The sequence below is a fragment of the Pogona vitticeps genome, chromosome 4 (assembly GCF_051106095.1).
Source record: "Pogona vitticeps strain Pit_001003342236 chromosome 4, PviZW2.1, whole genome shotgun sequence".
In the NCBI taxonomy this organism is placed as follows: domain Eukaryota; kingdom Metazoa; phylum Chordata; class Lepidosauria; order Squamata; family Agamidae; genus Pogona; species Pogona vitticeps.
Genome location: NC_135786.1, coordinates 61,875,314 through 61,902,833, shown reverse-complemented (window position 1 = coordinate 61,902,833; position 27,520 = coordinate 61,875,314). Strand labels below are relative to the sequence as shown.

Below are 27,520 nucleotides of genomic sequence, written 5' to 3'. Positions count from 1 at the left end.
GCTGCCATTGGCCCCTTATGTACAGATCTGTCTATTCCTCATTCTTGCTGAAGAGTAATAGCGACTTAAACTTTAACTCACTTAACTCAGTCTAATTAACACACACCCTTGTTAGTGCGATTTTTCAGGAAATATGATTTCTGTCTTCATACTTGCACTTCAGTATTTATACTGATGCACTGAAGGCACAAACATGGCTCTATAAACTGCTTTTTTCTAAGAGGAGTCTTGTGTGAGAATTTAGACCCGTTCCCTGCACCACTGCTGGGTCAGTGTTGAAAATGTATGTGTGTACCAAATTGCCATCCTCAAACCAGTTTCTTTATAGTTGAAGGAAGTACTGTGAGGATTAAAATTCTAGCTTCCCCAAAGAAGCTGCATGCCTGTCATGCATTTCCTACAAAAGTACAGCTTCACAATGCTTATTGCTTGCATTAAATGAGTCCTGCAACACATCCTCTTTAGTCTGCATATTGGAGCCAGGGGGCTTTTTTATCATGAACAGTTGTATAGAAAAGAGTATTGTGGCAGGTGCAGTTTTCTCACAGAACATGTGTACTATGATGACAGCTGCATTTTTCATCATGCCAAAATGCCTCTTCAGTTCAACTATCAAAGATACAGGTGCCTTGTTGTCTTTTACAGCTGCTCACCTCTGTGCCCATATGGTGGAGGAAATCCCATAGGGATTACCAAAGCAGATTATACTGGCTCCATGGCTTCCTGCAGCTGGCAGCACAGCTTTCTAGGGGGGAAGAAAACAGGGCCTTTATCTGGCTTGCCAAATTGGAAGCACAAGCATCTGATGTACAGATACAGACTCAGTTGTGCTAGTGCTATCTGTTCACTTGTCTTGTTTTGAATTCCTGCTGTAGTTTGTCTTGAGGTTGAACAAACTGCTAGGCTTCTTTTGCAAGCACTTGAACAAGAAGAGTTTCAAGATCCATTCAGAGTCATGTTTCTGTGAAGTCTTTACATGGCAGTGCAAGTCTTACTTGGTGTAATTTTGCAACTTCAGCCTCTTTGATACATTCTGCTTACCCACAGCACAAATAATCCTACCACCTCCCAAAGCAAATGCACCCCACTGTTGGACAGGTTTTACTTTTATTATGTGTCTTCCAAAGCTTACCTGAAATCTGCCTCCTTGAAATTTCAGGCAGTTGTAATCTTACTTCCTGGAACAAGCATGGTGTATGACATTTGGGCTTTTCAATTACTATTATCATATTACTGTGAGTCCTACAAAAACTTCAGCTTCACCAACAAAAAAACTATTGTGTGGAATTTAGTTTGCCCTAAAGGCCGGTGGTCTCTGCCTCAGCTGCTCTTTGGAGATGCTTGTCTAGCTGTTATGATACCCTTTGAACTCAATTGAGTATGTGTGCTGTGAAGCACTCATAAATGCTTTATGGATAGTCAATACTGAGATTTCACTTGCTGTGGCCCATAAACTGGGAAGGCCTTCTCTTCCCCACCCCTTTGACTCTTGAGACCCACAAAGCCCAGGGAGCATACTAAAACAGTCACATTTCAGAAATCAACTGCAGCTGTCCAAATGTGGTTAGCTGAACCTTTGTTGTTGTTGCTCATGACAATTTAGGGAACCTGATGACCAAGTTAATTTCAGCTTGTACCTCCACTCACAAAAACATCGTTGCTTTGGGGAAGTAGTAAGAATTGAGGTCTTGGAAACACCTTTGGACTGTTAAGAGCTTGTTCACTTCTGGAGTCTAGACACAACTGCACTGTTTGTTGGCACATGATATTAGCTAAGAGTAGCAGAAGTAGGAGTTCCTTACTGCCTGAGTCAAAGTGGAATACAATACAATACTGTCTTCATTGTGCCTGCTGCTGTTGAAGATAGGAGCCTTTTGGTCTAATTTAATAATGCAGTTCTTTTGCTCCTAACTAGAGATGGGGGCATTTGTATTCAGATACGAATATCCCCACGCAACTGGACTTAATGAGGGTCTGGCCTGGGGCAGGACTGTCCACTTACATGTCCAGTGGTGGCGGTGGCCTCACTCATCCTTTCAGTCACTCCTGGAGCCCTGCTCTCTTCCTACTCAACTAACCACTCCAGGAAAGGGGAGGGAGGACAAGTTTCCCTGTGTGGCTGCCACTGGCGGAGGCAAGAGTGGATGGTTTGGCTCCAGGGGCTGGCCCCTATGAATACCCTCATCTCTACTCCTAACCTGTTTTGTGGCTAAGTTCTGTCTATGTTGGAGAGCTATCTAGGACCTTTAGCTGGTTTTCATTTTCTGTATGTTTTGTTGAAGAGCTACTATTTTATACATCTCTTTACATACCACACATGCTTAAAATTGTTTCCACTTTACCTGAATATAACTTGATCTTGTTAGTGACTCTACTGGAAAATCTGGGTATTGATAATGTTGTATTGACTGTATCTGGAAAAAAAAAAAGCAAAAACCCTAGCTATATGGGACAGGCTGCAACCTACTCATTCCCATTGCAACCTCTGCTAACATAATTGAATTATTATTTCTTAGTCCTTTGAGGAACCTCCAGGGATCCAAGATAACTAAGCCAGGTCTTCCTTCCATTTTAATTTATTCAGACAACCAGCTGTTGTTGGATTGCTGGTCTCATCTTGTCTCACTATTGTCTCTGGTACCTAGAGCTGAAGGGTATTAAAGTTTCCAATAATATCTGGAGGACTGCATATTGCTGACTCCTGCCATAGATTTTTACATATACTGCTGGTCACCACAGTGTCCCACATCTCATAGTTGTGCAGCCAATATTAGAAACATAAATAAATAACCTTAAAAAGACAATTGAAGGCATACCTTCTTTATTGATGGATCTCCCCTTTGTTGGGAAATCAGGAGTTCCAGCTTGGCATCCTCCATTCAAGAATTCACCCTAAACACACTTTTCTGTTTAACAGCTGGCTGTACACTGCTTGAAAGGCCGTAATGATTAAACAGGGCTAGGCTACACAGATGAACTAACTGTGTTAAATATGGCACCAATATGAGGGTCTCCAATGGTCAACAGAAGCAATTGGCTTGAACTGATAATTCAGTCACTGTGCATGACTGTGACCAAACAGCTACCATGCACTGTAGCAGCAGTGCCAGGATTTGAGGAAAGCAGGACTGAAGGTCTCTGTTTAGTCAACTGCTGAAGCAGCAAGCAATTATAGGACGGTGAACAGACTTGGAAGATTTTTTATATTCATTTAATTAATGTCAATGTAGTTTACAAACGGGAATGACAAGTACCTTTTTATAGAATATACATCAACACACAATCATTGACACAACTTGAATACCACCTTGTGCAGCTGGGAATCTTTGGGCAAATATAGCTAATTTCTTTTCAAGTTTATTGAGGAAGAGGGAGTGGGCACAGACTTTTGCAAAATGTGCTGTGCTACATACATGCACACACACACAAAGGAAATGAATAAATCAGTCCCTTGCTTTTCCCCTTCGAGTTGTTTCCCCCTCCCTACTCCCTCAAGAAAAATGAAACGGGGACAGGTTAACTTTAAAAATAAGGCTACGAGTTATATGTGGTTTTTACATTTATCTATTTGGCTTAGTAGTGGTCCACAGGACCAGAGAAAGCTCTTTGCTTCCAGTGCCAATTTGCTGGAACATCAAGAGTGAGTTCTCTCAGTGTAGCCTATTCTTAAACAGTCAGGGAGAAATGTAGCTCTCTTTTAAATGCCCCAGCAGAGATTGCTTGATTGTACTGGGCAAGCAGGTTTGGGCATGACAGACTTCCCCAACACAACCAGTGCAGGAAGGCTTAAGTGCTGTACCAGTGGAGGAATTTCCTGACTGAAACAAATGGCATGCCAAAACTTTTGTAGCGCTTGTGAACTGTTGCTGCAAATTTAGGATTTCAGCTCAGCTACTTCTTCAGAAATGTACTGCCTGCCTCCCTTTCAACTTCTACCACAACCTACAGAAACCTCTTAATGATGCCCAATTCCTAGGCAGCAAAAGACAGGAATACAGGTAGCTAAGTTCAACATCATAATTCAAGTCTGGTTTGAATACTTTGGAACCTCAGAATTCTCTAGCAGAAGATAAATTTTAAAAAAGACAACTGTTTTACACAGTGGAGTGAAATCCAACAGCAACACTTGCAACTCCCATAGCTTTCCCTGCTTGTGTTCAGTGCATAATGAAAGTAGAAAAGGAATATGGTTTCTTCTACTGTAAAGTACAACTCGTCTTATATGTTTGGATAAGACATTCTGTTGTCAAAAAGTGATCCACACACTTTTGACAACAGAATGACTAAACTTGCCAGATGTAGCTATATATAGCCTTCTGAGGCTTAAATCACAGATGCAACCCAAGATGAAATTAGCCAGACACTGTATGTGTATCTCTGTGTGTATGCTTTCTCTTGTAAGCTGCTTATTTTCACTCCCCAACTCACAGCAACCTTGAAAATCTTCACCATGTGGCATGTGGGCAATTTGTTTGGCTGTGTAGATATAAAAAATTAGTTCTGTATTTCTGATTAAAGAAGGTAGCAAGCAGAGTAACACAGGGCTCACATCTGGGGACATTTGTAAAATGCAGAATAGGAGGCCAAGTAAAAGTTACTCTCGGGAATATTGTGGAAATAGATAAGAATGGGATTAGATGAATCTTACCATGGGTGAACCTGCATCAAGCGCTGTTACTAGCACAATCCAAATAGGATGGATAGCAGGGGGGGAAAAACTATTCCTGCCACTAAAAGCCAGCACTTATCTACTTAAAAGAGGATTACACATTTTCCTGTCATAAAACCTCTGAACATTTGATGGAACACCGTACAGTGCCTTCACTGCAGAAGAACATTTCAGACCAGGCTGGCAGTGACTAGCCATGCCAACATTCCGAAAAACAACAAAGAACTTGCCTGGCTATGAAATGAACCAAATTTCTGGAGGAAGGACAGAGGGGACACCAGCTTTTCACCTGCTCACAGACAAGATATGTGGAATATGCTGTTTCCTCTGCTTCTCTTTTGCATTTACTCTCATATGAAGAGCTATAGAAGAGGGTTCAATACAATGGCTCACTGCTTCAGTTTTCACAAAACAGACTGGATTCAGCAAAGTGACCCCACACTGCGGACAAAGACTGTGGTCTACTTTTCACTGCTTCTTGTAAACTCTTATCCTTTATGCGATTGGCAGTGTGGTGAAACTTTATCAACTTCATCTATTTCCTCAATGAAAAATTGGTTTCAGTGGGATATAAGGATTCCATATAAATAGTTCCATATGCTATTACTAGTGACAAAGATGCTGCTTTCCCTACTTCCCTCAGAAGTTGTGTAAGTTACGGGCAAAACTACAGCCGTTATTAGAAGCTGGTAAGTTCATATCTGAATGAGGAAATATACATCACAGAACATTAAACCATTTATATTATATATATGTATAATATATATATATATATACTTTTTTAAAACTAATGACTTTTATGTCAAAACTTTGCAGAACCGAGAAAAATATGGGTTTAATGTTCTCTGCTTATTTTTTCTCTTTTTTTAAAAAAAAGTACAACAAAAAATCAAATAAAAGGAAAAATAAAATAAAAGGGAGACATTAGTATGTAATGTTGGAGTCTATCCCATTTATACACAACATTGTAAACATATAGTCTATATTACATGTGCTTCATTCTGCCTTTGTGGATGTGTGGGTACAGGATTTTTCTTTGACTTTAAAAAGACACTTGAACATCACAAATAAAAGTGGGGTGGGGAGGGGAGGAGAACACAAGTTTCAAGCTGTCAAGAGTTCCTGCTGTGGAAGATCCAGCACTTTCTCAGGTTGGCTTGGCTCCAAAGATGCTCCTCCAGAAAGGCTTGCAGGCTATCCGTGATGGAACCCCAGCTCTTGAAGAAATGGGACAAGTGTGGAAATTCAGTTTGTTTAAAAAAGGGAGGGCTCACAATAGGATTCTTTTTTTGCCGCCTTATGGAAAGGGCGGCACCAGTGACAGGTCCGGAAGCAGAGGCATCGTGCAGCTCCCTAGCCTCTAGTCCACATATGGAGTCTCTAGTTTTGCTTTTCAAGTGTCTTTTGTAGTTGCTGCCAGTCCTTCCACCCAGTCCCCAGGATACAGCAAACTGATCTGACCAGCAATGTCCTTCATAAGTAGATCCGCCTGAGATCCCCTGGAGAGGTGATGGTGTTGCACTGAGGACACAGCTTCTTGGCACCCTTGGTGGGATCAAGTGAGAGTTGGGTTAGAAAGAAAATTGTTTCATTACAACAGAAACACTACAAAGGATAACGTTTATAAATGACAGTAATTGTAGAAAACATGTGGGTTAGGCCTCAGTCTGGGGAAAAGGCAGACTTACCACTTTCACAGTTATTATCCAGGGTGACACCACACCAGAAAGGAAATAGAGGTGTCAGTTCTTGGTTTGCCAGCTACCACAGATCTTGTCCCTCTTATTTTAAAACTCTTTTTCCACCCACACTGTTTTCTGTTTACTCAGCCTATTCCACCTAGCTCTAGATGTTTTGGACTGCAACTCCCATCAGTGTTACTACTGTACTGGCAATGTTTAGTATAGCTGATGTGAGTTGTAATCCAACAATATCTGGAAACCGTATCATTCTCATATCTGAATTATGACTGGAAGGGAAGACAAACAAGTTGGGGAAGGAAAAAGCTGACAAAAACATTTTGCTGTAAAGTTTTATGTTACAATGCCGAGGACCACAAATTTGCTTTGACTATTCTGAAAAGTAACTTTTAGAATTCCAGTCTGAAAAATATCTGACCGTGGTCATTGCTACATAGTTTCTGTGATTTCTTTTCTATTCCAGAACTAGTGACAGGTAACCCAATGCTTGAGCAAGAAAAATAGCCATTGATGTGTGGGAAGTAAATTAAACTATGCTGACATATCATTTGTCAATGAAGCTGACAGATAACAAGAATCAGGGTCAAAATATACCAGTCATCAATTGATTGACAGATGTGACAGAAAGCAGTCGAGAAAGAAGACTGACAACATAGTTGCAGCAATGCATTGTGTAGAGGTAAATACAGCTGCTGAAAGGTGCTGAGAAGTGCAGTGAGATGAAAATCAATGCAGTTACAGCAACCAAATATAAAAATAAAATAAAGCAGACCCCCTGTCCATGAGTCAGACTTTCATTTTTAACTGAATGCACTGTGTAGTTAAAGCACCAATGCAACAAAGAAACACAAAATAGAAACTGCTGCTTTTGAGAAAACATTCAACAGATAGATTTTGAGAAGAGCCAAGAAATGCTCATAGAGAAACAGAAGAATACTACCACTCAAAGATAGTTAAGATGTGAATCAGTAAGGTGTCATCAGAGATGGCTACTTAAATGATCTGCAGTAGACTGTGAGAGATTTCTTATTCTCTATCATTTAACACCAGGAGCAACAAAACAATTCCTTACACTATTAAATCAAGACTACTGAAATGGAAGAAAGCTTGGGGAAGAGACTATGAACAGTTTTGGTGTTCAAATTTCTGTCCTCAACAGCTGTAATAGGCACCATGCTCTTTCACTCTAAATGTAACCTGGCTTCCAGTAAAATACAGATTCCACAAGCCTGACATGTGCCCTTTCTTAATCTAGTAAAATTGAAATATCAACAAGGCTTAGATCAGTGGTCAGGGAACAGGGATAAATTACCCCAAATGGGGAAAAAATGAAAAATCCTGGGGGTAATGAGGACGCGATCCTAACCCCCTTCTGCCTGGAGGGAGGCCCCAACTGCATGATTGCCCCCTTCTCTGACCTGACTGCAACCAAGCCATGGCGGATGGCGGCCGGCAACAGGCCCTGGCCAGCGGCATACAGTAGCTGAGGCAGCGGCGGCGGGGTTGGAGGACGAGGCCAGGGCAAGCGGCTGGAGCGCCCCAGCCAGGAAGAGCCTCTCCTTCCAATGCCCGGAGAGGTGGATCGTGGCGGAGGGGGCAGGCGCAGCCATGACGACAGCCCAGGCCAGGCTCAGACTCCCGGTGCCGGGACAACGACGCCCCACGCCCTGTCCCCATTCCTGGAGGAGCCCATCGAAGCCTCTTGCTCTCTGTGTGGCAGCTGTCACGGCGCTTTGATGGCAAGGCCCAGGGGAGCCCTGATGTGGCCACCCCAGTGAGCAGCTGCTGGTGCCGGCGAGCCACCTGCTGCTCTTCAATGGCCGCCCAGGAGCTCCCTGCTGGCGGAGAAAGGGAGCCGACCCCCTGCGGGGCCAAGGACTGAGCGCTGCCCCACCAGGCAGTGGCAGGGAGGAGGTGGCCCGGGCGGCGAGGCTTCAGCGGCAGCGCTCAACTGGCCCCATGTGAACGAGATCCTTCCTTTCAAATCAAGGGGGTAATGTCTGTATGTATATAATTTTTTTAGGGGGTAAAAGATAAAAAAGTTCCCTGATTCCTGGCTTAGATGAATGAGCCTTTTAAATGTACTACATATATTTTTAAAGGATTGTGCTAGACATGGCCGCTGGAGGTGGGGCAAACCCTGCAACAAAATGCCTAGAGACAGGATGTGCTTCATGTCCCACTCTCTGTGCCCTGCAACAGGCCAAGGTCCTATTACACTGAAATCAGTGCTGGCATCAAAGAAGCTAGCCCTCAAGGTTGACAAAAATAAAAACTATGAGCAACTTCTGTTCCAGGCCAGACTTTGAGCTTATCAGAACAATCATATATCAAGCACTCCTAGCCTGGTTGAAGGAACACAGTTCTGCCAAGCTTTTCAGCCCAGCAGCCTTTTGTAGCTGCAGGATTCTAATCAGACCCATGTGAGAGGACAGAACAGAACACTTTGGGATCCAGCAGATTTAAAACCAGCTTATCCCCATGGTACCCCAGGAACATCCTGATAGGCAGAAGCTTCCACAGTGACCGAGTCTCTCCTGCTACCACATTCTAGGTCCCCTCCTCCCAGCCAGGCAACATCAGGCTAGGACTGCACTGTTAATTGCTCAACTATGCCATGGCTGAAATCCTAGTAGTAAGCTACAAATATAATTAGCCCATTGAATTATTGTAGCTTACAGAGGAGCTGTACCAACTCAATGTAGTACACATGATCAAAGCTTCGTAAATGATATGTATTTTAACTTTATTCAATAAAACTGCCAGTATATCATCCAGAATGGTCATTTTCTATATATGGGAGACTCAAATTTCAAATACACAATGATCTGCTTTTGTAAACGTTTTTGTTGCCACCAAGTATATGATAGAAGGTTGCTTGTGAGGACATGAGGTAAGAATTGTGATGATCTCTGTACATTAAAACTGGCACATAAAAGCTGAAAATGACTAAATAAGGAAAAGTTGACATGGCCAATTTATTCTGAGAAAAGATATTTTTGCTCAGGTTACAAAAAGAAACTGCATCTTCAGTGCCAAACTGTAAGACCTGCTGATTACATCCAGAGATGTGGGTTGGGAACAACTGAGGTTTAAGGCACTTGCAGGGTCGTTCTTCCATTTAAACATTTTCTCAGTCCTGCATAAAGCACTCGTTACATGAGGCAATTAAACAAGCCTCACACACATGCACTGGCAAAGAGCCAATGAAAAAGGACTTCCTTCCCCCAACCCCATCCCGCTCACCTGCCAGCTGGGGTTACTAAACTTTTCCCTTGAAATAAAAATACTGTGGAATAATAAGCCACACCTGTTGGACATGGAAAAAAACAACCCTGAAATGTCCTCCTGCTCCTTTCATCGTGGCCCCATGGAAAAGCCTTGATGGGTAACAGCAGTGTATGCTGCACTGAAGGCCACCTCAGCTTTTCCGTTATAAACCCCAGTTTTCCAAGGTTTATAAAACCCGGCTGCAAAATGTAGCTCCAGGGCTGAAACACAGCACCAAAAAGGAATGATGAAGAGAAGGTTTTATTTGCCCCCACGCATTCTTAATTAAAATTTGGCAAGTGATTGATCTAGAATGTGGCCTAATCATTTTGGGGAATTTGCAAAGTGAGTTATACTTGTTATTTTTTCAGTCATTATATCTCACACCATGTTAGGAAGAAGCAGTGCTTGGAGAAAAGGGTGAACCATTTTTCTTTAAACCCTGGAAAACTGAATGTCTGTGGCCCAAGACAATCTCATTTCCTTGTCTGTTCAAGAGCTGGCAGCTTTGCCACTGGTGGGTCAGGAAAAAAATCACTCCAAGGTTAAAACCTGATCAGAGTCATGCCTGGGAAAAAATTTCTACCACCAAGATTTTCTACCACCTGAAGAGAGAAAGCATTCTTCCAAACACTGCTTAATATTCAATATTTGGCCTCAACTAACTTTCTTCCCTAGTGAACATTTTGCATTTCATCTCCAGCTTTGCTGATACAAAGACTGCATGTTACTCTGTACTTTTGCTGTATGCTGACTGAGATTTATCTATTGATTTGTGCAAACATGCCGGATCCTGAATACCAGTCAGGTATGTTCATAGATGGGGAACAGTGACTGATGCTACATTTCATCATCTATTACTAAGTATAACAAGGTATGCACAGTCTAATCAGTGATTCATCTACCAGTCTGGAATTTCCATTTTGGCAAGGAATTTATTTGCTTATCTTGTTGCAATAAGTTTTGGACAGTTTCTTCTCCCATCTATTTTTTAAATCACCTGAGCTGATCAAAAATTTCACAGAATTAATAACACTTGTACACTTGCATAGTGTTGATTAGTTTGTCCAAAAACCAACTATAGATTTGATTTTTCTACTATGGTAGCCCCTGTGTCCAGGTGTTATTGTATCCAACATTGTCAACATGGTTAGACAGGATGTTATCCGTGTTTCCCGCAATCATGAGAAAGCAGAAAGGTTTCTGCTCACAAGTAGGCACTATAAATAAGCAAGAACAAGGGACCTTTTTTGTTGTGAGCTGTCCTTGTTGACCGGAGAAAGCAAGGACGGAGGGGAACAATCTGAATGCTCTCCTCTAACCATGTTAATGATGCTGAACACAGTAACACCAAAACAGGGCTTACATTGCTGGGGTAGGTGGGTTGGTACAGATACACATACCATAGAAGGGGAGACAGCAAAACCACAAGATTTTGGAAAAGGGAAAAACCACAGTCATGCACTGTTCCCCCAAGCCTGCACAAGGCATATAGTGGACAAAAGAGAAAGGTTATAAGTACAATGGAATAGGTAAGGGAGTTGCTATCAGCAAGAAACTAATGTGTTCCTCAGAGTAGGATCAAACATCATGGGCTATCCCCACTGGCCTTCCTTCCCTATTATTCTACTTCCTTTTTCACCATGATATCAATCTTGAATTGCGTTAAAGTTTTCAACAGTACTTAACAATTTCAGACACTTCATACATACAGAATTACCAGCCAGAAAGTGAAGTCTTCAAAGGATAACTGTACCAAAACAATTCAAATTTTGCACCCAAATTCTTCACATTTCATCAATATATGCAGCTATACAGTCCACACACACATGCAGTTTGGCTACAGCTCCAGCCTCTGGAATTTTTTCAGTCTGGAATTCTGGGGCACTTAATAAATCTGCCTTCAACAAGACAGCCATATCAGTCTGTTTCCATATGTTTAAGAAAAACAAAAACAAACATATTTCGTCATTATAAATGCTAACAGATCGATTTCAGTGTAAGCTTTTCTAAAATACAGGTTGTAACCCATGTAAGCCCACAATAAAATAGATCTGTGGGTTTTTAAGTGCCCCAAACCTTCCAGTTTTTGTTCTTCTTATACACAAAGCTGCTGTACAATATATCACACTGATCAGTTAGTCTGATCCAGCTCCTGTCCAGTGGCTCCTTAATGGACTTCCCAGCAACCACTGCATGCTCAGATTCTTTAATTAGAGGTAAATAGAAAGTTTTGAATACCAAACATGTGCCCCCACCAGTGAGTTTTGACTTGTTCTTTGGAATCCACAATTCTTTTGATGCTGATGAACCCCAGCTCCTAACCACTGTGGTCAATGATGAGGAGTTGTGGAAACGGTGGTCCATTACCCACTACTGCCTTAAAAGTCTGCAAAGACAGGGGTCGTCAACCCCGGTGTGTGGCCTGGTGCCAGTCCATGGGCTTGCTGGAACTGGGCCGCGGATATGGATCTCCGCCCCCCCGCACACTTGGTGTGCGTGTCACACTTGCACGGTGGAGGTGTTGCGCTTGCAGTGGGCGCCCCCCACGCATGTAGCTCACTCCCCCCAGCCAGTCCACGACCCCAAAAAGGCTGGGGACTGCTGTGCTAAGAGAAGAAGCATGACTGATAATTTGGGGGAGGGGATGAGAAGATAACGGAATGCTTACTCCCAACTAGTTCTACCCGTGTCACCTGTGCGAGCCAAGAGGTGAGGCTCAGGAGCCTGACGCCAAGGGAGGCCCGGAAAGAAAGAACTAGAAACCGGGCCTTCTCAGCGGTGGCTCCTCGTCTCTGGAATAACCTACCTCCGGAGATTCGTGCTGCACCCTTGCTGGGTACTTTTAAGAACCAACTAAAAACATGGATGTTTAGGCAGGCCTTCCCTTCCAGTTAATTCCTGTCCTCTTTCCTTTTTTTTTCTCTCTTTACAGTGGTGCCTCGCATAATGATGTTAATTGGTTCCGAAAAAAAAACGTTATGTGAAAACATCGTTATGTGAAGCACCATTTCCCATAGGAATGCATTGAAAACCAGTTAATCCGTTCCAATTGGAACGGATTATCCGGTTTTCTCCCTCCCCCCGCGGCTTGGATCTGACCCACGGCGGCTACCTCAGCCATGGCTGGACTCCCTAGAGTCCGGCCATGGCTGGGGTAGCCGCCGCGGCTCGGATCCAAGCCACAGGGGGAGGGTGGTGGGATTGGAATGCCTTTCAGGCATCCCGGGCTTGGATCCCACCCGCCGCCGGTTACCCAAGGGTAACTGGCGGCTGGTGGGATCCAAGCCCGGGATGCCTGAAAGGCATCCCAATCCCACCAGCCTCCTGGCCTCCCCCCAAGGCTTGGATCCAAGCCGTGGGGGGAGGCTGGGTGCGGACAGCCCCCCCCCACCCTGCAGCCGTCGCTTGAAGCCTCCCCGTGTCGCTTTCCCCAGCCGTTCTCGGACTTTCAGGCGTCCGAGAACGGCTGGGGTAGGCGGCGCGGGGAGGCTGCCGGCAGCGGGGACAGGGTGGGGATCGGGAAGTTTGAAGCCTACCCGCGCCGCTTACGCAGGCCGTTCTCGGACTTCTGGAAGTCCGAGAACGGCCTGGGTAAGCGGCGCGGGTAGGCTTCAACCCTTCCCGATCCACCCCCACCCTGTCCCCGATGCTTGAAGCCTCCCCGCGCCGCTTTCCCCAGCCGTTCTCGGACTTCCAGGCGTCCAAGAACGGCCGGGGTAGGCGGCGCGGGGAGGCTGCCGGCGGTGGGGACAGGGTGGGGGGGTATCTGGAAGGCTTCCAGGCAAAGGCCTGGAAGCCTTCGACACCCCCGTACCCTTCCCCAGCCGCCGCTGAGAGCCTTCCGAGCTCTCAAAGGGATTTCTCCAATATTGGAGGGGGCCCTTTGAGAGCTTGGAAGGGAATTGTCGGCAGGGGACGGTGGCTTCGGGGTCCTTCCACAAATCGCTTTGTGATTTTTCCCCATAGGCAAGATCGTAGTGCAATCGCAAAAGCGATGGCAAAAAAGCCATCGCTATGCGATTTTTTCGTTAAATGGGGCGCTCGTTATGCGAGGCACCACTGTATTTGATTTATTTTTATTTTTCCCATCTTATAGAATCATCTAATTCACTGGTTCTTAACCTTGGGTTACTCAGGAGTTTTGGACTGCAACTCCCAGAAGCCTTCACCACCAACTGTGCTGGCTGGGGTTTCTGGGAGTTGCAGTTCAAAAACATCCGAGTAACAAAGGTTAAGAACCACTGATCTAATTAATTAATTGTTATAAATTTTTTAGAACTTGTTATCATTTGTTGTAAGCCGCCCAGAGTGGTCGAAATGACTAGATAGGCGGGGTATAAATACAATAAACAAACAAACAAATAAATAAAATAAATAATCCATAGTGACTGCCAGTTAGCTAGCTAGGTAGGACAAAGGAACTTCCAAGTACTATACACTAGAACCACGGTGCTACTAGCTTCTTCAAAGATTGAAGTAAAGTGTTAAGATGAGGCTAAGCAGCAAATGATACCCCTTCCTCACATAGAACCCATCCTATTAATAATATTCTTAGCAAACTGATATTACATCTCCATTTTGGCTGATCTGGCTTCGTCTTTTGTGTTGGCAATTGATTTCAATGGTGCAGTGTATCTGATTAACCAATGAAATCTCTTGTGGCACTGTAAAGACTAACCAGTTTTATTCAGCATAAACTTTTGTGGACTACAACCCACATCTTCAGATGCATGAAGTGTACTCTTAGTAGACAAATACTTCCATCTCTCTCTGTATCCCTCTGTGTAGGAAATATAATAAAAATGCAACAACTCCAGCCATGAAAATGCAAATGGACCATCACTATGCTGCACCTTTTGCATTTCTATCATATTTTACGTCCCACTCCCAAGTGTATACAAATAGCCATTTTCTGAGGCTGTGGTCTGTACATCTGAAGAGCTAGGCTCCAGTCCATGAAAAACTGAGCCAATTAAACCTTGTTAGTCTGTAATATGCCATAAAAATCTGCTAGTTTGCAACAGCTTAAAGATGAGAACAGCTGCCCTCTGAAAGTACCTTATAAATTGGACTTTAGTCTACGAAGGCTTAGGTCACAATAAGCTTCTTAGTCTTTAAGGTCCCACTAGATTCTTGCATTTGCTGCCAGAGACTAACATGGCTATCTTTCTACACAATCTTGATGTTTCCTTAAGCAGCCTATTCAAGCTCATTTTCAAGCAGCTGGCATATAGAAATTTATTTTTAAAATGAAGTTCGTTTAGCTTTTCAAGCATAAATATTTCAGAAGGAGAATTGAGTTTTCCAAAAAGTATGATTCTCTCAATCCATCTCTATGGCTAAAATCCTACTGCTTAGCACTAGCATATGTCAAATGAATCAATAGGGATTTGGTGAATCAACTCTTTCGTAAATTCAACTGATTGAAATCGGCCTATTCTAACTGCATCTTTATTTAACATGGTAAATTGCATTTAGAGTAGGTCCATTTGAATCAATGGAACTTAGAGGAGTTGACTCACCAAATCCCCATTGGTTCAACAGGCCTATTCTAGTGCAGTTTAATATGCTAAGCAACAGCACTTCCCCCCGCACAGCCCCTTTGTACGTGTGCATGCGTCTGCGAGCACCCCCACCCCTTCATGCATACGCGGGCCACGCGAGCACCCTTGCCCTTCGCGCATGTGTGAGCGCCTACACACATGCACACAAGTGCTCGTGCCCCCACGTGAGTGAACACAGCCCCTTTGCACATGCACACAAGCGCAGGGGATGCTCGCCCCACAGACCCCATTCCCCCCCCGGTCCACAGTATCAAAAAGGTTGGGGACTATTGCACTAGCAGAAGTGCTTTAGTTATAGAAGGTCTCTTTGTCCCACTACTAGAAATCCTTCCTGCTATACTAAAGTGTATTCCATTTCTTAGGGTCTTGAGATGGGGGTATTCTTATACGAATATCCCCCCACAGGTGCAAATAACGAGGGTCTGGCCCCCTGGGGCCAGACTGACCACTCACAATTCCACCACTGCCGCTGGCTCGACAGAGCCTTCCTATTGCTCCGTTGCTCGCAACAGATTATCCAGTCCTGACAGAAGGCAGGCTGACGAGCCTCTCTGCCAGGTCGCAAAGTGGCTAATCCATCACAAGCAACGGAGCGATAGGAAGGCTTTGTGGAGCCAGCGGCAGCAGCAAAATCATGAGTGGACCGTCCGGCCCAATGGGCCGGACCCTTATTATCTCCACCTGTGGGGGGATATTTGTATTCGTAGACGAATATAAATATCCCCATCTCTAGTCCTGACCCTTTGTGTAAGATTATGAGAAGAAGCAGGGACGTCTACTTCCATTAGTCCAGTCATGGACATGTATGCACCTAAATTTAGATCTATTTCACACCCGTTTTAGTTGCATTATTACATTCAGTTGGATGCACTCTCAAGTAAGAGTGTGTTTCAGTCACATTTATACAATCATTATTGATTTTAAGCAGACAGAAAACTTTTAAAGAAGTTACGTGTACTCCAAGCTGAACAAGCAAACTTCTTTTTATGGATTTTTTTTACAATGTTTCAGTCATTCTAGTCTGATTTCAATTCTTATTAGACTATAATAGGTGCTATGCACATATTTACATGAGGAATATATATAATTAGATGCCATATTTCCACTGATAGTCATAGATTATGGAATCAGACCTAGAGCCCCAATCTGAGGATTTTTAGAGTTAATCACCACCACCATGTCCTCCCAACTAGGGGAATACAGGCAAACTTGGCCTACAAGGCTGCAGACACCATATTGTTATCTAACCTAGATCCATAGCAGTGTGTCTAGACTCTTTAGCACCCAACCATAATCTGTAACAAAGGATTAAACTGCACTTTTCAAGCATTCAGAGTATTTTGCAGGAAAAAAAATGTGAAGTTGTGTGTTTATATAGGAAAATTTAAATGTAAAATACAGGATGGGAGACAGTTGGTTTGACAATAGTTAATGTGAAAAGGACCTGGAAGTTCTCCTAGACCACAACTTTAATGTGAGTCAACAGTGTGATGCTACAGCCCCTGCCCCAGAATGTGAAACTCGGTTGCATCAAGAAAAGTATAGTATCCAAATGAAGGGAATTAAAACTGCCACTCTACTCTACATTGGTCAGGCCTCATCTGGAATACTGTGTCCAGTTCTGGGCACCACACTTTAAGAAATATATTGAGATGCTGGTACATATTCAGAGGAGGATCATCAGGTTGATAAGGGAAACCAAGCCCTATGAGGAACAGTTGAGGGAGTTGGGCATTTTTAGTCTGGAGAAGAGAATACTGAGATGATAGCAAGCTTCAAATATTTTAAGGCTGTTGCATGGAAGCTAGAACAAGCTTCCTTCCTAAAATCCCAGAGGTTAGTAAAAAGCAATCGATTTAAAACTGAAGAAAAGGAGATTTCAACTCAACATTAAGCAGACCTTCTTTAACAATGAGACCTGTTTGACAATTGAGTGGACTGCCTTGTAGGGTGGTGTATTCTCCATTCCAGATGGTGGTTGGATGATCATCCCTCAGGGATGTTTTAGTGGAGACTTCCTGCTTTGACAGAGGGCCGGACTCCATGATCCCTGAAATCGCTCTAGCCTGAGTTCTATGATTGCCAAAATAATTCAGACTAAAGCTGTGCAGATTTGTGTTTCTGGACTTCAGCTCCCAGAATTCAAAAATATAAATCTGCACAACTTTAATCTAAACAGCCTTGTAAGGTTACTAAAATCATATTTTAGTTTGGCTCAAATGACAATATCTTGCTCAGGTAAACTCACTGAGTTTGTGGCCTTTAACATAAGGTTGCCACTGACTGTGTTGGCCAAGCACTGAATGATGCTAATCAGAAGTGTTTCATTTTGCCAGAATACCAAAATACATGAGAATAGTTGAAGCAGAAGAAGGGGTAATATGGCTCCTTCACTGTGTGTATATGTATGTTTTGTCTTCTCAACATATTTTGCTGCATGACTGGTTAGCAGTGCCATAACACTTTATCAATGCCTCTTGTAATTTCAGGACTGTGGCAAGAATGGAGGGAATCACACAACTGCCCAAATCATACCATATTTTGAAGTTCATGCAAATCCTGAAAAGTAAGTTTTTTGGTTTTTGAAGAAGGAAGAATGCTAATACGTCCGTATGCCCCATATTATTCCAGTGTCTCAACTCTTTGGGAAGAGTTCCCATGTCTGAATTTGTCGGCTGTGACTAGAGAGGAATGAGTAAGGCTTGGCAAAACACTGTATTTTTCCATCTATAAGACACTACTTTTTTCCTAAAATTGTTACAGTAAAAATTGAGGGGCGTCTTTTACACAGAAGTAAGCTGAGATAGCTGAGGGGAGAACAAGCCACCCAGAGACCTTTGGGTAGTGTGGGCGGCATATAAATTAAATAAATAAAATAAATAATAAATAAATAAAATGGCACATACCTTGCCTCTGTAAACAGGCTTCCTTCAGCCACGAGGCTTAGTTTCCTACAGGCAGGAGACTTAGGTTCCTCCAATCATAAGCCTTACGGAACTGATGTCAGCTGATCCTGAACAAACCAATTGGAACACACCTCCTTGGAGGTGGAGTCTGTAGGTTCAGATTCAACGGAGACTCCAAATATCCCATGTTCTGAGCCCAGAGGTTGAATCCTCAAAGCTAAGTTTTCTTAATTTTTGGGTTAGAAAATTGGGGGGGGGGGGTTCTTATAAATAGAGATGCGTTATAAACAGAAAAATACAGTAGTATTAAACTGAGTTTAAATTTCCTCATAGCTATGAGTTGTTTTGAAAGTACACCTCTACTGATGTATTCTCATAACTAATTTTAAACACTGTTTCCCACCCTGGAAATACCATTGCATTTTGCGTGTGTTTATTCCTTCCCAATTTTCAGACGTTTGTGCCCACTTTGCTTAGTTTCTTTACACAGCCCATAATCTAAAGCAGCACAAGCAAGCATTTAACTTGGTCTTATAAAACACAGAAACAGGAGAAAAAACTTGATTTCTCCCTGACAAGAGAAGAATGGCAGATCTCCAGAAATGTTCAAATATCTCAGGCAGAAAACCTAGAAAGCCAGTCTCCCCCCCGCCGCCCATAACTCCCATTAAGTGCAACAAATTGTTTATTGTACAATATAAGAACTATACTGCCCCTTTGCAAGGCACATTTTTCAATATGCACACAGTGGTCTCTACACTCTCTTCACCAAGAGGGAAACCAGCTCTACATCCAGAGAAAGGCAACTTGTGTCAATTATTAAATCAATTATCCCCCAGTTTGCAAGTTAAATAAACAACATACACACACAAGTGCCTCTTTTGTGCCTAAAATAAAAGGAGATACCTTAATTAGAACAATGCAGGTTGGTGAGTATGAAACACCCAGCCCAGCTGCCGCATGCCATTAAATTCATAAAGAGGAGGAGGGGGAAGGAAGGGCAGCCTTAACGAGATTACACACATTGACTTTGATCAAGACACAAAAGCACTAAGGCGTTCCAGGGTTTTTATTGCTGTCTTCAGGCTACATTTTAATGGTTACATTAGAAACATGCGAACATAGGCTAAGGGATTTTTTTTTTGAAGAGAGAACACTGCCTGCTTTGCAAACCGCACTGCTTTAATAAATTCTGGGCTGTAGGGAGAAGGTGAGGGCTGGGGAGCAGATGAGTGACCACTTATTAATTGCTTCCCCATACAATTCCCAGCTCTGAATGTTCTATTCAGTCAGTACAGGGAACATACAAAGAGCGTGGCAGAGTGGCAAATTTAAACTTTCTCTTCCCCTCACAGGTATCCCCTAGCCAAACTTTATAAAGTTTTTCCTCTCTACAAATCCAGTAGTTGCATTTTGGAAACAGGACCACTTCAGATGTGGCTTTTACAAGACACAGATAGGCATACCTGCTTCTCATTCAAGATACAGTACATACTACAGTGGACCCTTGACTTACAGACGGCTTGACTTACAGACTTTTTGAGTTACAGACTTCTCTGGCCGCAAAATTTAGGTTTGACTTGCAGACTGAGATTTGACTTACAGACCAGAAAAAAACCAAAATGGAACAAAAACGGCCTATTACGGGATTAATTGGTTTTCAATGCACTGTAGGTCAATGGAGACTTGACTTACAGACTTTTTGACTTGAGAGCTGCCTTCCAATATGGATTAAGTTCTCAAGTCAAGACCCCACTGTATAGCTCAGCTTCTTGTATTCTCCTCATCCTTTTTCTTTTCCAGAAAAACACACTGGATTGGATCCAGATTGGCCATTCCATGAACTCAGAATTCCTTCCAGAGGCAGCTCCACACTGGAGGAAGGAGGTGAGTTTGTGATCTTCTGGCAGCTCCCCATGTCACCAGTTTTGCCCCAGTTCTTCACTGTAACTTTTTTAGGAGGCATGGAGGGCTGCAGATGGAAGGAATGACTGTAAAGGCCATCAAGCTGTCTTCTTCCTCCAGAACAAGTAGAGCTCCACAAAGTCCTATACTCTGGCTAAAACAGAGGATATTTGTACCTGCATTTTAAGATCCATTTGAAGGACAGTTTTCACTTCTTTTTCCTCTGCTTTCTCACATAGACATCCAGAATCAAAACCTCCTCCTGCTCCCCCGGCTCGGCAATGCTATCCATCATTCTAGCAAAGCAAAAGTCTATATTTCTATTTCCTCTGAATCCAGCACCTCCAAAGTTCTAGCTCTTAATCCATACTCACACAACACTCTTTCTTTCTAATACACTAGCTAAAATAGCTAGCACTTCCTCATAGAGAACAGCTCAGCTTGCAGTTTAATTTTAAACCATACTTCTACAAAAAGGCTGGGGCACAGCTATAGAGATGGACAAATAAAATGTGCTTCTATAGCAAACATGCGCATACACACAGAGAGAGACATGATGGGCTAAGACCCTTGAAGGGATGCTGCCCAGTGCATACAACTCCTTGAGATTCTCATCGTGGCCTATCACCCAAGCTGAGTGGTTGTCCAGATAACAATCATCCAGCAGAGGTTAATGGGGAGGTGAGAGACTAAGTCAAAGTGAGTATGGGGGAAGAGGGCAAGATCTACATGTTTAACAATAAAGCAGACATAGAAGGGGAAGATATGGAGGCAGTGACAGTTTTTACTTTCTTGGGCTCCATGATCACTGCAGATGGGGACAGCAGCCATGAAATTAGAAGAGGCCTGCTTCTTGGGAGGAAAGCAATGACAAACCTAGACAGCATCTTAAAAAGCAGAGACATCACCTTGACGACAAAAGTCCGCATAATCAAAGCTATGGCCTTTCCTGTAGTGATGTATGGAAGTGAGAGCTGGACCATAAAGAAAGCTGACTGCCAAAGAATTGATGCTTTTGAATTGTGGTGCTGGAGGAGGCTCTTGAGAGTCCCCTGGACTGCACGGAGAACAAACCTATCCATTTTGAAGGAAATCAACCCTGAGTGCTCACTGGAATGACAGATCCTGAAGCTGAGGCTCCAGTACTTTGGCCATCTCATGAGAAGAGAAGACACCCTGCAAAAGACCCTGATGTTAGGAAAGTGCGAAGGAAAGAGGAGAAGGGGACGCCAGAGAACGAGACAGTTGGACAGTGTCATTGAAGCTACCAACATGAATTTGACCCAACTCCGGGAGGCAGTGGAAGACAGGAGGGCCTGGCGTGCTCTGGTCCATGGTCATGAAGAGTCGGACATGACTAAACGACTAAATAGCAACAACTGTATTCCAAGGACAATTCAAATGGAATATCAAACAGAAAAAAATGAGCAAGAAGCCAGGTAGTGTATATGTACCACCATTCAAAACCCCCAAAAGCCTCACCAGAGTCCGCAGCCAGCATTCCTCACAGTGCACGTGCCAGCACTGGATGGAGGTCAGGGGCATTGTGTATGAATCCTGTAGAGGAAAAGCAGAAAAAGTCTCATTGTGCCTTTTAAATTTCAAGGTAATTCCCCAATGTGTCCTGGAGGAAGGATGGGGAAGAACTACATCATCAAAACATTTTCCTTTTCACATTCAAACCACACCTGTTCAGATTTTCTCCAGCTGAGAAGTTTACACCTCTGGGTTACGCCTCACACAATGGGCAGAATGAAATGGGAAGCACTGCAGTTTCAAAGATCACACAGTCCAAATACAGCACAGTGTGTTTACTTATAGATAGGGTCATCACCTTCCTACCCCATTGCTGTGAACCACAAGATAAAGTTAGCAGGTCATATAGGAGATGTTGCCAAAAACAGTATTAATCTTGAAGAGACTGGTTTCAAATGAAAAGGCCCTGGAATCTCTCTTAGAAAATTCCTGTTATGAAACTCTCTAGCTATTGCAATAACAAATCTCATCTCTAACTTTTACTGGAGAGTTTCCTCTTCTTTTTCAGCAGCCCTCATTTACTTGAACTGCTTTCACAACCAAAGAGAACTAAAAATAATATCTAAAGGCATGTGCAGGCAGTAAATATTTAAAAAGGGTTCTCTCTTTGCTCTGTTGATGCTAGCCTAGCTCTACAGCACAAATGATGAAAGTGTGCAAATGTAATGCAGGGACAGAAAGGATAGGCAGCTAGAAGAGACAAGCCTTTTAAAAAATTACAAGGATGAAAATATTCATTCAGGAGGGTAGAAAGACTGCCGATTTCTCGGGGGGGGGGGAAGAAAATGAAAAAAGAGTTGAACTGGTCACTGCTGCTGGGGAGCTTTTCATTACTTCTTCTTTCAAAAAAAATATGTTGATTTATTTAGAATATTTATCCTTCCTTTTTAGCCAAAAAGACCAGCATGGGTAGCACCACTAATTTGAAAGCAAAGCCTGTAAGAGCATAAGCACAGTACAAAGCAAGCACAGTTTTCAGAAGTAATAGCCCTTTCAGCAGGGAAGATACCAGCACTCCATAACGTAAGTGGTATAAATCTGGGGAAACTGTCTGCACAAACAGGACAGGCAAACAGCAGAAGATTCTAAACCACTAGAGGGAGCTTTAACACTTCATAAGTGACTCACAACAGTCAGGCGCTCAAGTCAAGACAGAGATAACCATGAACCAACAGTTTGCCTAACATATTATATGTAATCAACATAACAGGGATTAGAACAATTATTTTGGCCTCTTTACAAGAGTTAAACAGAAAGAGGAATGTGGATACAGTGAGAACTGCAAGGCTTATACAGTAAGTGATCTGTAACAACAACGCCAAAACAGTTGACAAGCTGTCAATTAAAACACTACAAGTGCAGCACACATTGAAACTGATTCTGGAGCAAGAGAATGCTGTGTGGTTTCCCTAGAGTCATGGAGAAAAGGACAAGACTACCATTTCTCCCCCCCCCCTAAGATATCAATATACCACTCTGCGATAGACAAGGCAAGCTTTATTCACGGCCACAACTGAGAAGCTACTCACCATGCAAATGAGACATTTATAGCGGTCCCCACGGGAGAGTTGCCTTTCTAACTCACGGACACGAGCCTTTAGCGCCTCAAATGTTGTCACTGCTGAGTCTTCTGTGATCCTAAAATAGATGACAAAGTCAGGGCTGACCGAGTTCTTAGAAACATTTCACTGATTTCATTATGTACCAAACACAGTAGGCAAACTACATGATGACAGAGTGCATCCTGGCTCCTTATAAGAATGACTGAACAGACTATATAAAAAAGCACAGACAGATTGCATGCCCGAGAATTACATACAGTAGCCAAATCCAGAATTAAGTTTACAAACAAAGGCTAAGGAGAAAGGTACATAACACATGAACTAATGAGTCAGCATTGTAGATTATTTTCAAGTATACAGGAGGGAGGGGGGAAGGAGGAGAAAATGAGGAAAACAGGATGCCAACTTGCTTCTGGCAAGACTGACACTGTGATTGTCCCCTTTTCATGAGAGTTTTCCCAGTATGAGAATTTTCTCAGTATATCCACTTGCATATATGCACTGTTTACTGTAATATAAACAGTGCAAATATGCAAGTGGGCATACCCATGCTGTACTGGGGGGGGGGGCGCAAGGGGAAGGCTGAGCGAGTAGTAGCAGAAGCTGTTGATGACACTGAACAAACAAATCCTAGATGTCTTTATGAAACTGTTAGCTAGAAGGATGCTAAGCTAATGGGATGCTGTTGTAAGAGAAGCTTCTGTTTGTGTAGAAAAAGAAAAGCTTGATGCTGAAAATTAAAAATCTATGTAACAGTCTGACTGTGGATAGAATAAACAGTCAATACTTACTGCCCAAAATCCTGTTGCGTAATGTAAGCTAAATTGTAAGTTTCAGGTAAATAGCCTCCACTGTGATCTTGGGGGTATGCATACATGCACTAAGCCAGTGCATGTGTGGAACCCCAAGAACCACAGCAGGGGCATTTTATTTGCTGGTGAGCAATTGCATGCCTATACTATGCAACAGCCCCTTCACAGATTGCTGCCTTGTCGTGGCGAAGGGGCTTGAGTAATTAAGAGAAGCCATGGGCTACGCCATGCAGGGACACCCAAGACAGACAGACAGGAGGGCCTGGCATGCTCTGGTTCATGGGGTCACGAGGAGTCGGACACAACTAAACAACAACAACAACTATGCAACAGGATTTTTGCTACTATTTGAGGCATTTCTGTTCCGTTCTATAACAAGCCTGTTACTAATCAGAAGAGCAAGCAGCATCCAAACTTAAAATAAGACTTTACAACTTTCCAGAGAATGGGAGACAGTTCTCATCCTCATTTCTTCAAGCCTTCTTCAAAAGTTCTAAATGTGAAAAGCTGAATCTTGCAATCAGAATCAAGTAGCTTTAATTACCTTGGCACAAAATTTTTATTTATGCCAAACATACAATTTAATTCTTTTGGATATAGCATTTCCTTTCCCCCTTCTTTTGTCCTTTCATGAGCTGGGCAGCATCCTGAAGCAAACGTAGAGTACTGCCAAGCAGCAGAAAGCAGAATATAGGAAGGAAGAGGCAGGCAATGAAATCAAAGAGTTTGTTTACAGGAATCATAAGAGACTAACATTTGCTTGCCGGTTTGAACAGCCTCTCAGGTCATCATCCTTGTCCCGTAATAAATGAATGAATCAGAAAGGAGGCTGAATAAAGGCAAAAGCAACAACACTCAGTGCCTGCCCAACACAATGGTCAATCAATAGCAGGGCTGTAGATCAGGGTGCTAGTTAGCTGGAAAATTACTGCATTGCTGCATGCGTCACGCTGGAGGGATCCTGGACAATCAATGAGGGAGGTATTGATTTAGTTATTATCACTTCATATGCTCCAGACATTGTTAAACATACATTTATTAACAAGGCCCAGCTTGCAGGGGTGGTCCATACAGCAAGCCTGAATGTATGCATACAGCTTCTCCTTTAGGCCAACCAGCTTGCTAAAACCACTCATCCAGACCCACACATGAAAGATTCAGCAGGCATTAACATGCCAAACTTTGTAAGGATGAGATAATTCTAGTCCAGGGGTCCCAGTATCTTCTCCATGTCTATAGCAATAGTACTCTAAATGCTTTAGTATTTAAGAAATCAGTTTTAGGGAGTGTTCCCAGAAGAAGAGGGTGGTAAATCACATCTGTTTACTCTATAGCTAGAAAAACCTGGAAAGGCTCACCACAAGTCAGAATCAACTTGATAGAACATAGTTATTATTTATGAAGAGACTATCCCTCCATTTCTTCTGCATCCACAATCAGTTGAAGAATTAGATGTTTTGTCAGCTGCTTTTTTAAAAAGGGGGGCATATTCTATTAAGGGGAGAGGGAAAGATTTTCACATTTCAACACACCAAGAACAAAAACTCTCTAGACAGAAAGGAAGCAAACTTTCAAAATTATGAAATTAAAGGTGCAACTACACAGAAGGAAAAGTGTGACGTGATCTGCTATTAATTTGCACCCAGAAAGTCAGGTTTCCCTAGGTGAATCTTTTGCTGATCACAAAGGAGTCATATGAGAGAGAGAGAGAGAGAGAGAGAGAGAGAGAGAGAGAGAGAGAGAGAGAGAGAGAGTGTCAGTCAATCAGCTCTTGTTTGCAATTTACTAAGGCAACTGTACTGTGCCCATTCAGATTTGCAGTATGCACAGTAGAGCTACCTTAACAGGCTGCAAACAAGGGCTGGCTGCCAATTTCCTTCTCTCTGACTCTTGCCTGGTCAGCTAAAGCAAATGAACTTCTGCCATTTGGTCTTGTAAACTAGGGCTGACTGCCAATTTCCACTTTGCTTTCTCTCTCTTTTGGTCTTCTACGCTAGTACACGACCAAAGACATGGCACCTTGTCTTTAAACAAAAATAATTTAAATACAGTGGTGCCTCACACAACGATGTTAATTGGTTCCAAAAAGATCAACGTTGTGTGAAACATCGTTCTGTGAAACACCATTTCCCATAGGAATGCATTGAAAACCGGTTAATCCGTTCCAATTGGAACGGATTGCCATCGCTGAGTGAAACTCCCCATAGGAAACATCGCTGTGTGAAACAATGTTTCCTTCATTGGAATGTATTGAAGCCGACTCAATACATTTCAATGGCTTTGCGAAGTCGTTTTTCGCTCCTGTAAAAGTGTCTTACAATGTTTGGAAGCTGTTTTAAATGATTGCAATGGTTAGCCCACCTCCTGAAACCTAAGCAAACTGATTTTGGTGTTGTTCTGACACTTCGTTAATTTATGATGATTTTTTGAATTTTCTCCATTGGAAACCATTGGATGGTCTGTCTAATGGTTTCCAATGGAGAAAACAAAAAATCATCATAAATTAACGAAGTGTCAGAACAACACCAAAATCAGTTTGCATAGGTTTCAGGAGGTGGGCTAACCATTGCAATCATTTAAAACAGCTTCCAAACATTGTAAGACACTTTTACAGGAGCGAAAAGGGAGATCGTTGTGTGAAAATCCCCCATAGGAAACATCGTTGTGTGAGGCGGCAAATTTAACAGAAAAAGGCATCGTTGTGTGAATTCATCGTTGTGTGAGGCACCCATTGTGCGAGGCACCACTGTACTGTACTTTGCAGACAAGGGGTGCTCAGCTGAGGAGAAATGACATACTTACAAGTATCCCTTTGTTCCCTCTCTCACCACTTTGAATTAGAAAGCTGGGAAAGCCAGCTTCTCATCACCCATTCATCTTTGAATCTGAATTGGCTTAAGCAATCACATGGCCTGAACCAATGCAAATCAACTGGGGGAAAAGTAGAAGCCCCAGTGGTGAAATAAAAAAGAACAGATTGTGGGGAAAACTCCAGGATGATTTGTATTTACTGTACTTATACATTGTGTGATCAATGGAAAATAATATGAATCCATCTCAAACCTGGACCATTTTCCATATTATTTATCAATGTAGCTTTCCCATAAGTAGTTCACATTTTAAGCCTATGCTCCACATATGAAGGTGGGATTGATTCAAATAAGCAATGGGGCAGGATTCATGTGATAAACCTGTACAGCTTGTAACCTCCACTACTCACAAATCTGGGAGCCAGAATGACCAATCTGTCTCCTTTCCTCACTGCCTTGGTACGGTACTGAGGGTTGAGAGGGCATTTTCTTCTTCTTGTTCATCTCCAACTGGTGACTGAATGGCTATCTCAACTTTAGATATGGCAGCCCTTAACAAGTAGGTTGTGCTCCATGCTAAATGGAGGATTCTGCTATTTCTATATACTGCATTTGCAGTTCTCAAAGTCCATGGCCATAGCAACCCTTTCAGCAAAGACATGATGTGAACACACTGTACATATTCTCGACTCAGCAGAGGAATCTCTTCCCTAGTTTTGCTTCTGAAATTCAGCATCAAATCACTTCTAAAATCCATTTCGCCCTTCACAGTTTATTTCAGCA

General features: G+C 42.8%; 1 protein-coding gene across 11 annotated transcripts in view; it reads right to left on the bottom strand.

The window, feature by feature from the left end:
* Window positions 1-3,195: 3,195 nt before the first annotated feature.
* RNF220 (ring finger protein 220) overlaps window positions 3,196-27,520 on the bottom strand; it is a 362,501-nt gene continuing 338,176 nt past the window's right edge. For 7 of the 11 annotated variants that reach the window (XR_012086369.2, XM_020783272.3, XM_072997529.2 and 4 more), the window contains 3 exons: window positions 23,083-23,191; window positions 21,500-21,574; window positions 3,196-6,214 (listed from right to left, as the gene is read on the bottom strand). Coding sequence is in view for 8 of the 11 variants with exons in the window: in XM_020783272.3 (XP_020638931.1) it covers window positions 6,143-6,214; window positions 21,500-21,574; window positions 23,083-23,191 (256 nt within the window). In the remaining 3 variants the exon portion in view is untranslated. Of the gene's footprint in view, window positions 6,215-21,499; window positions 21,575-23,082; window positions 23,192-23,849; window positions 24,757-27,520 lie in introns of those variants that run through there. The other 4 variants (XM_072997530.2, XM_078392820.1, XM_072997532.2 and 1 more) reach the window with 2 other exon arrangements.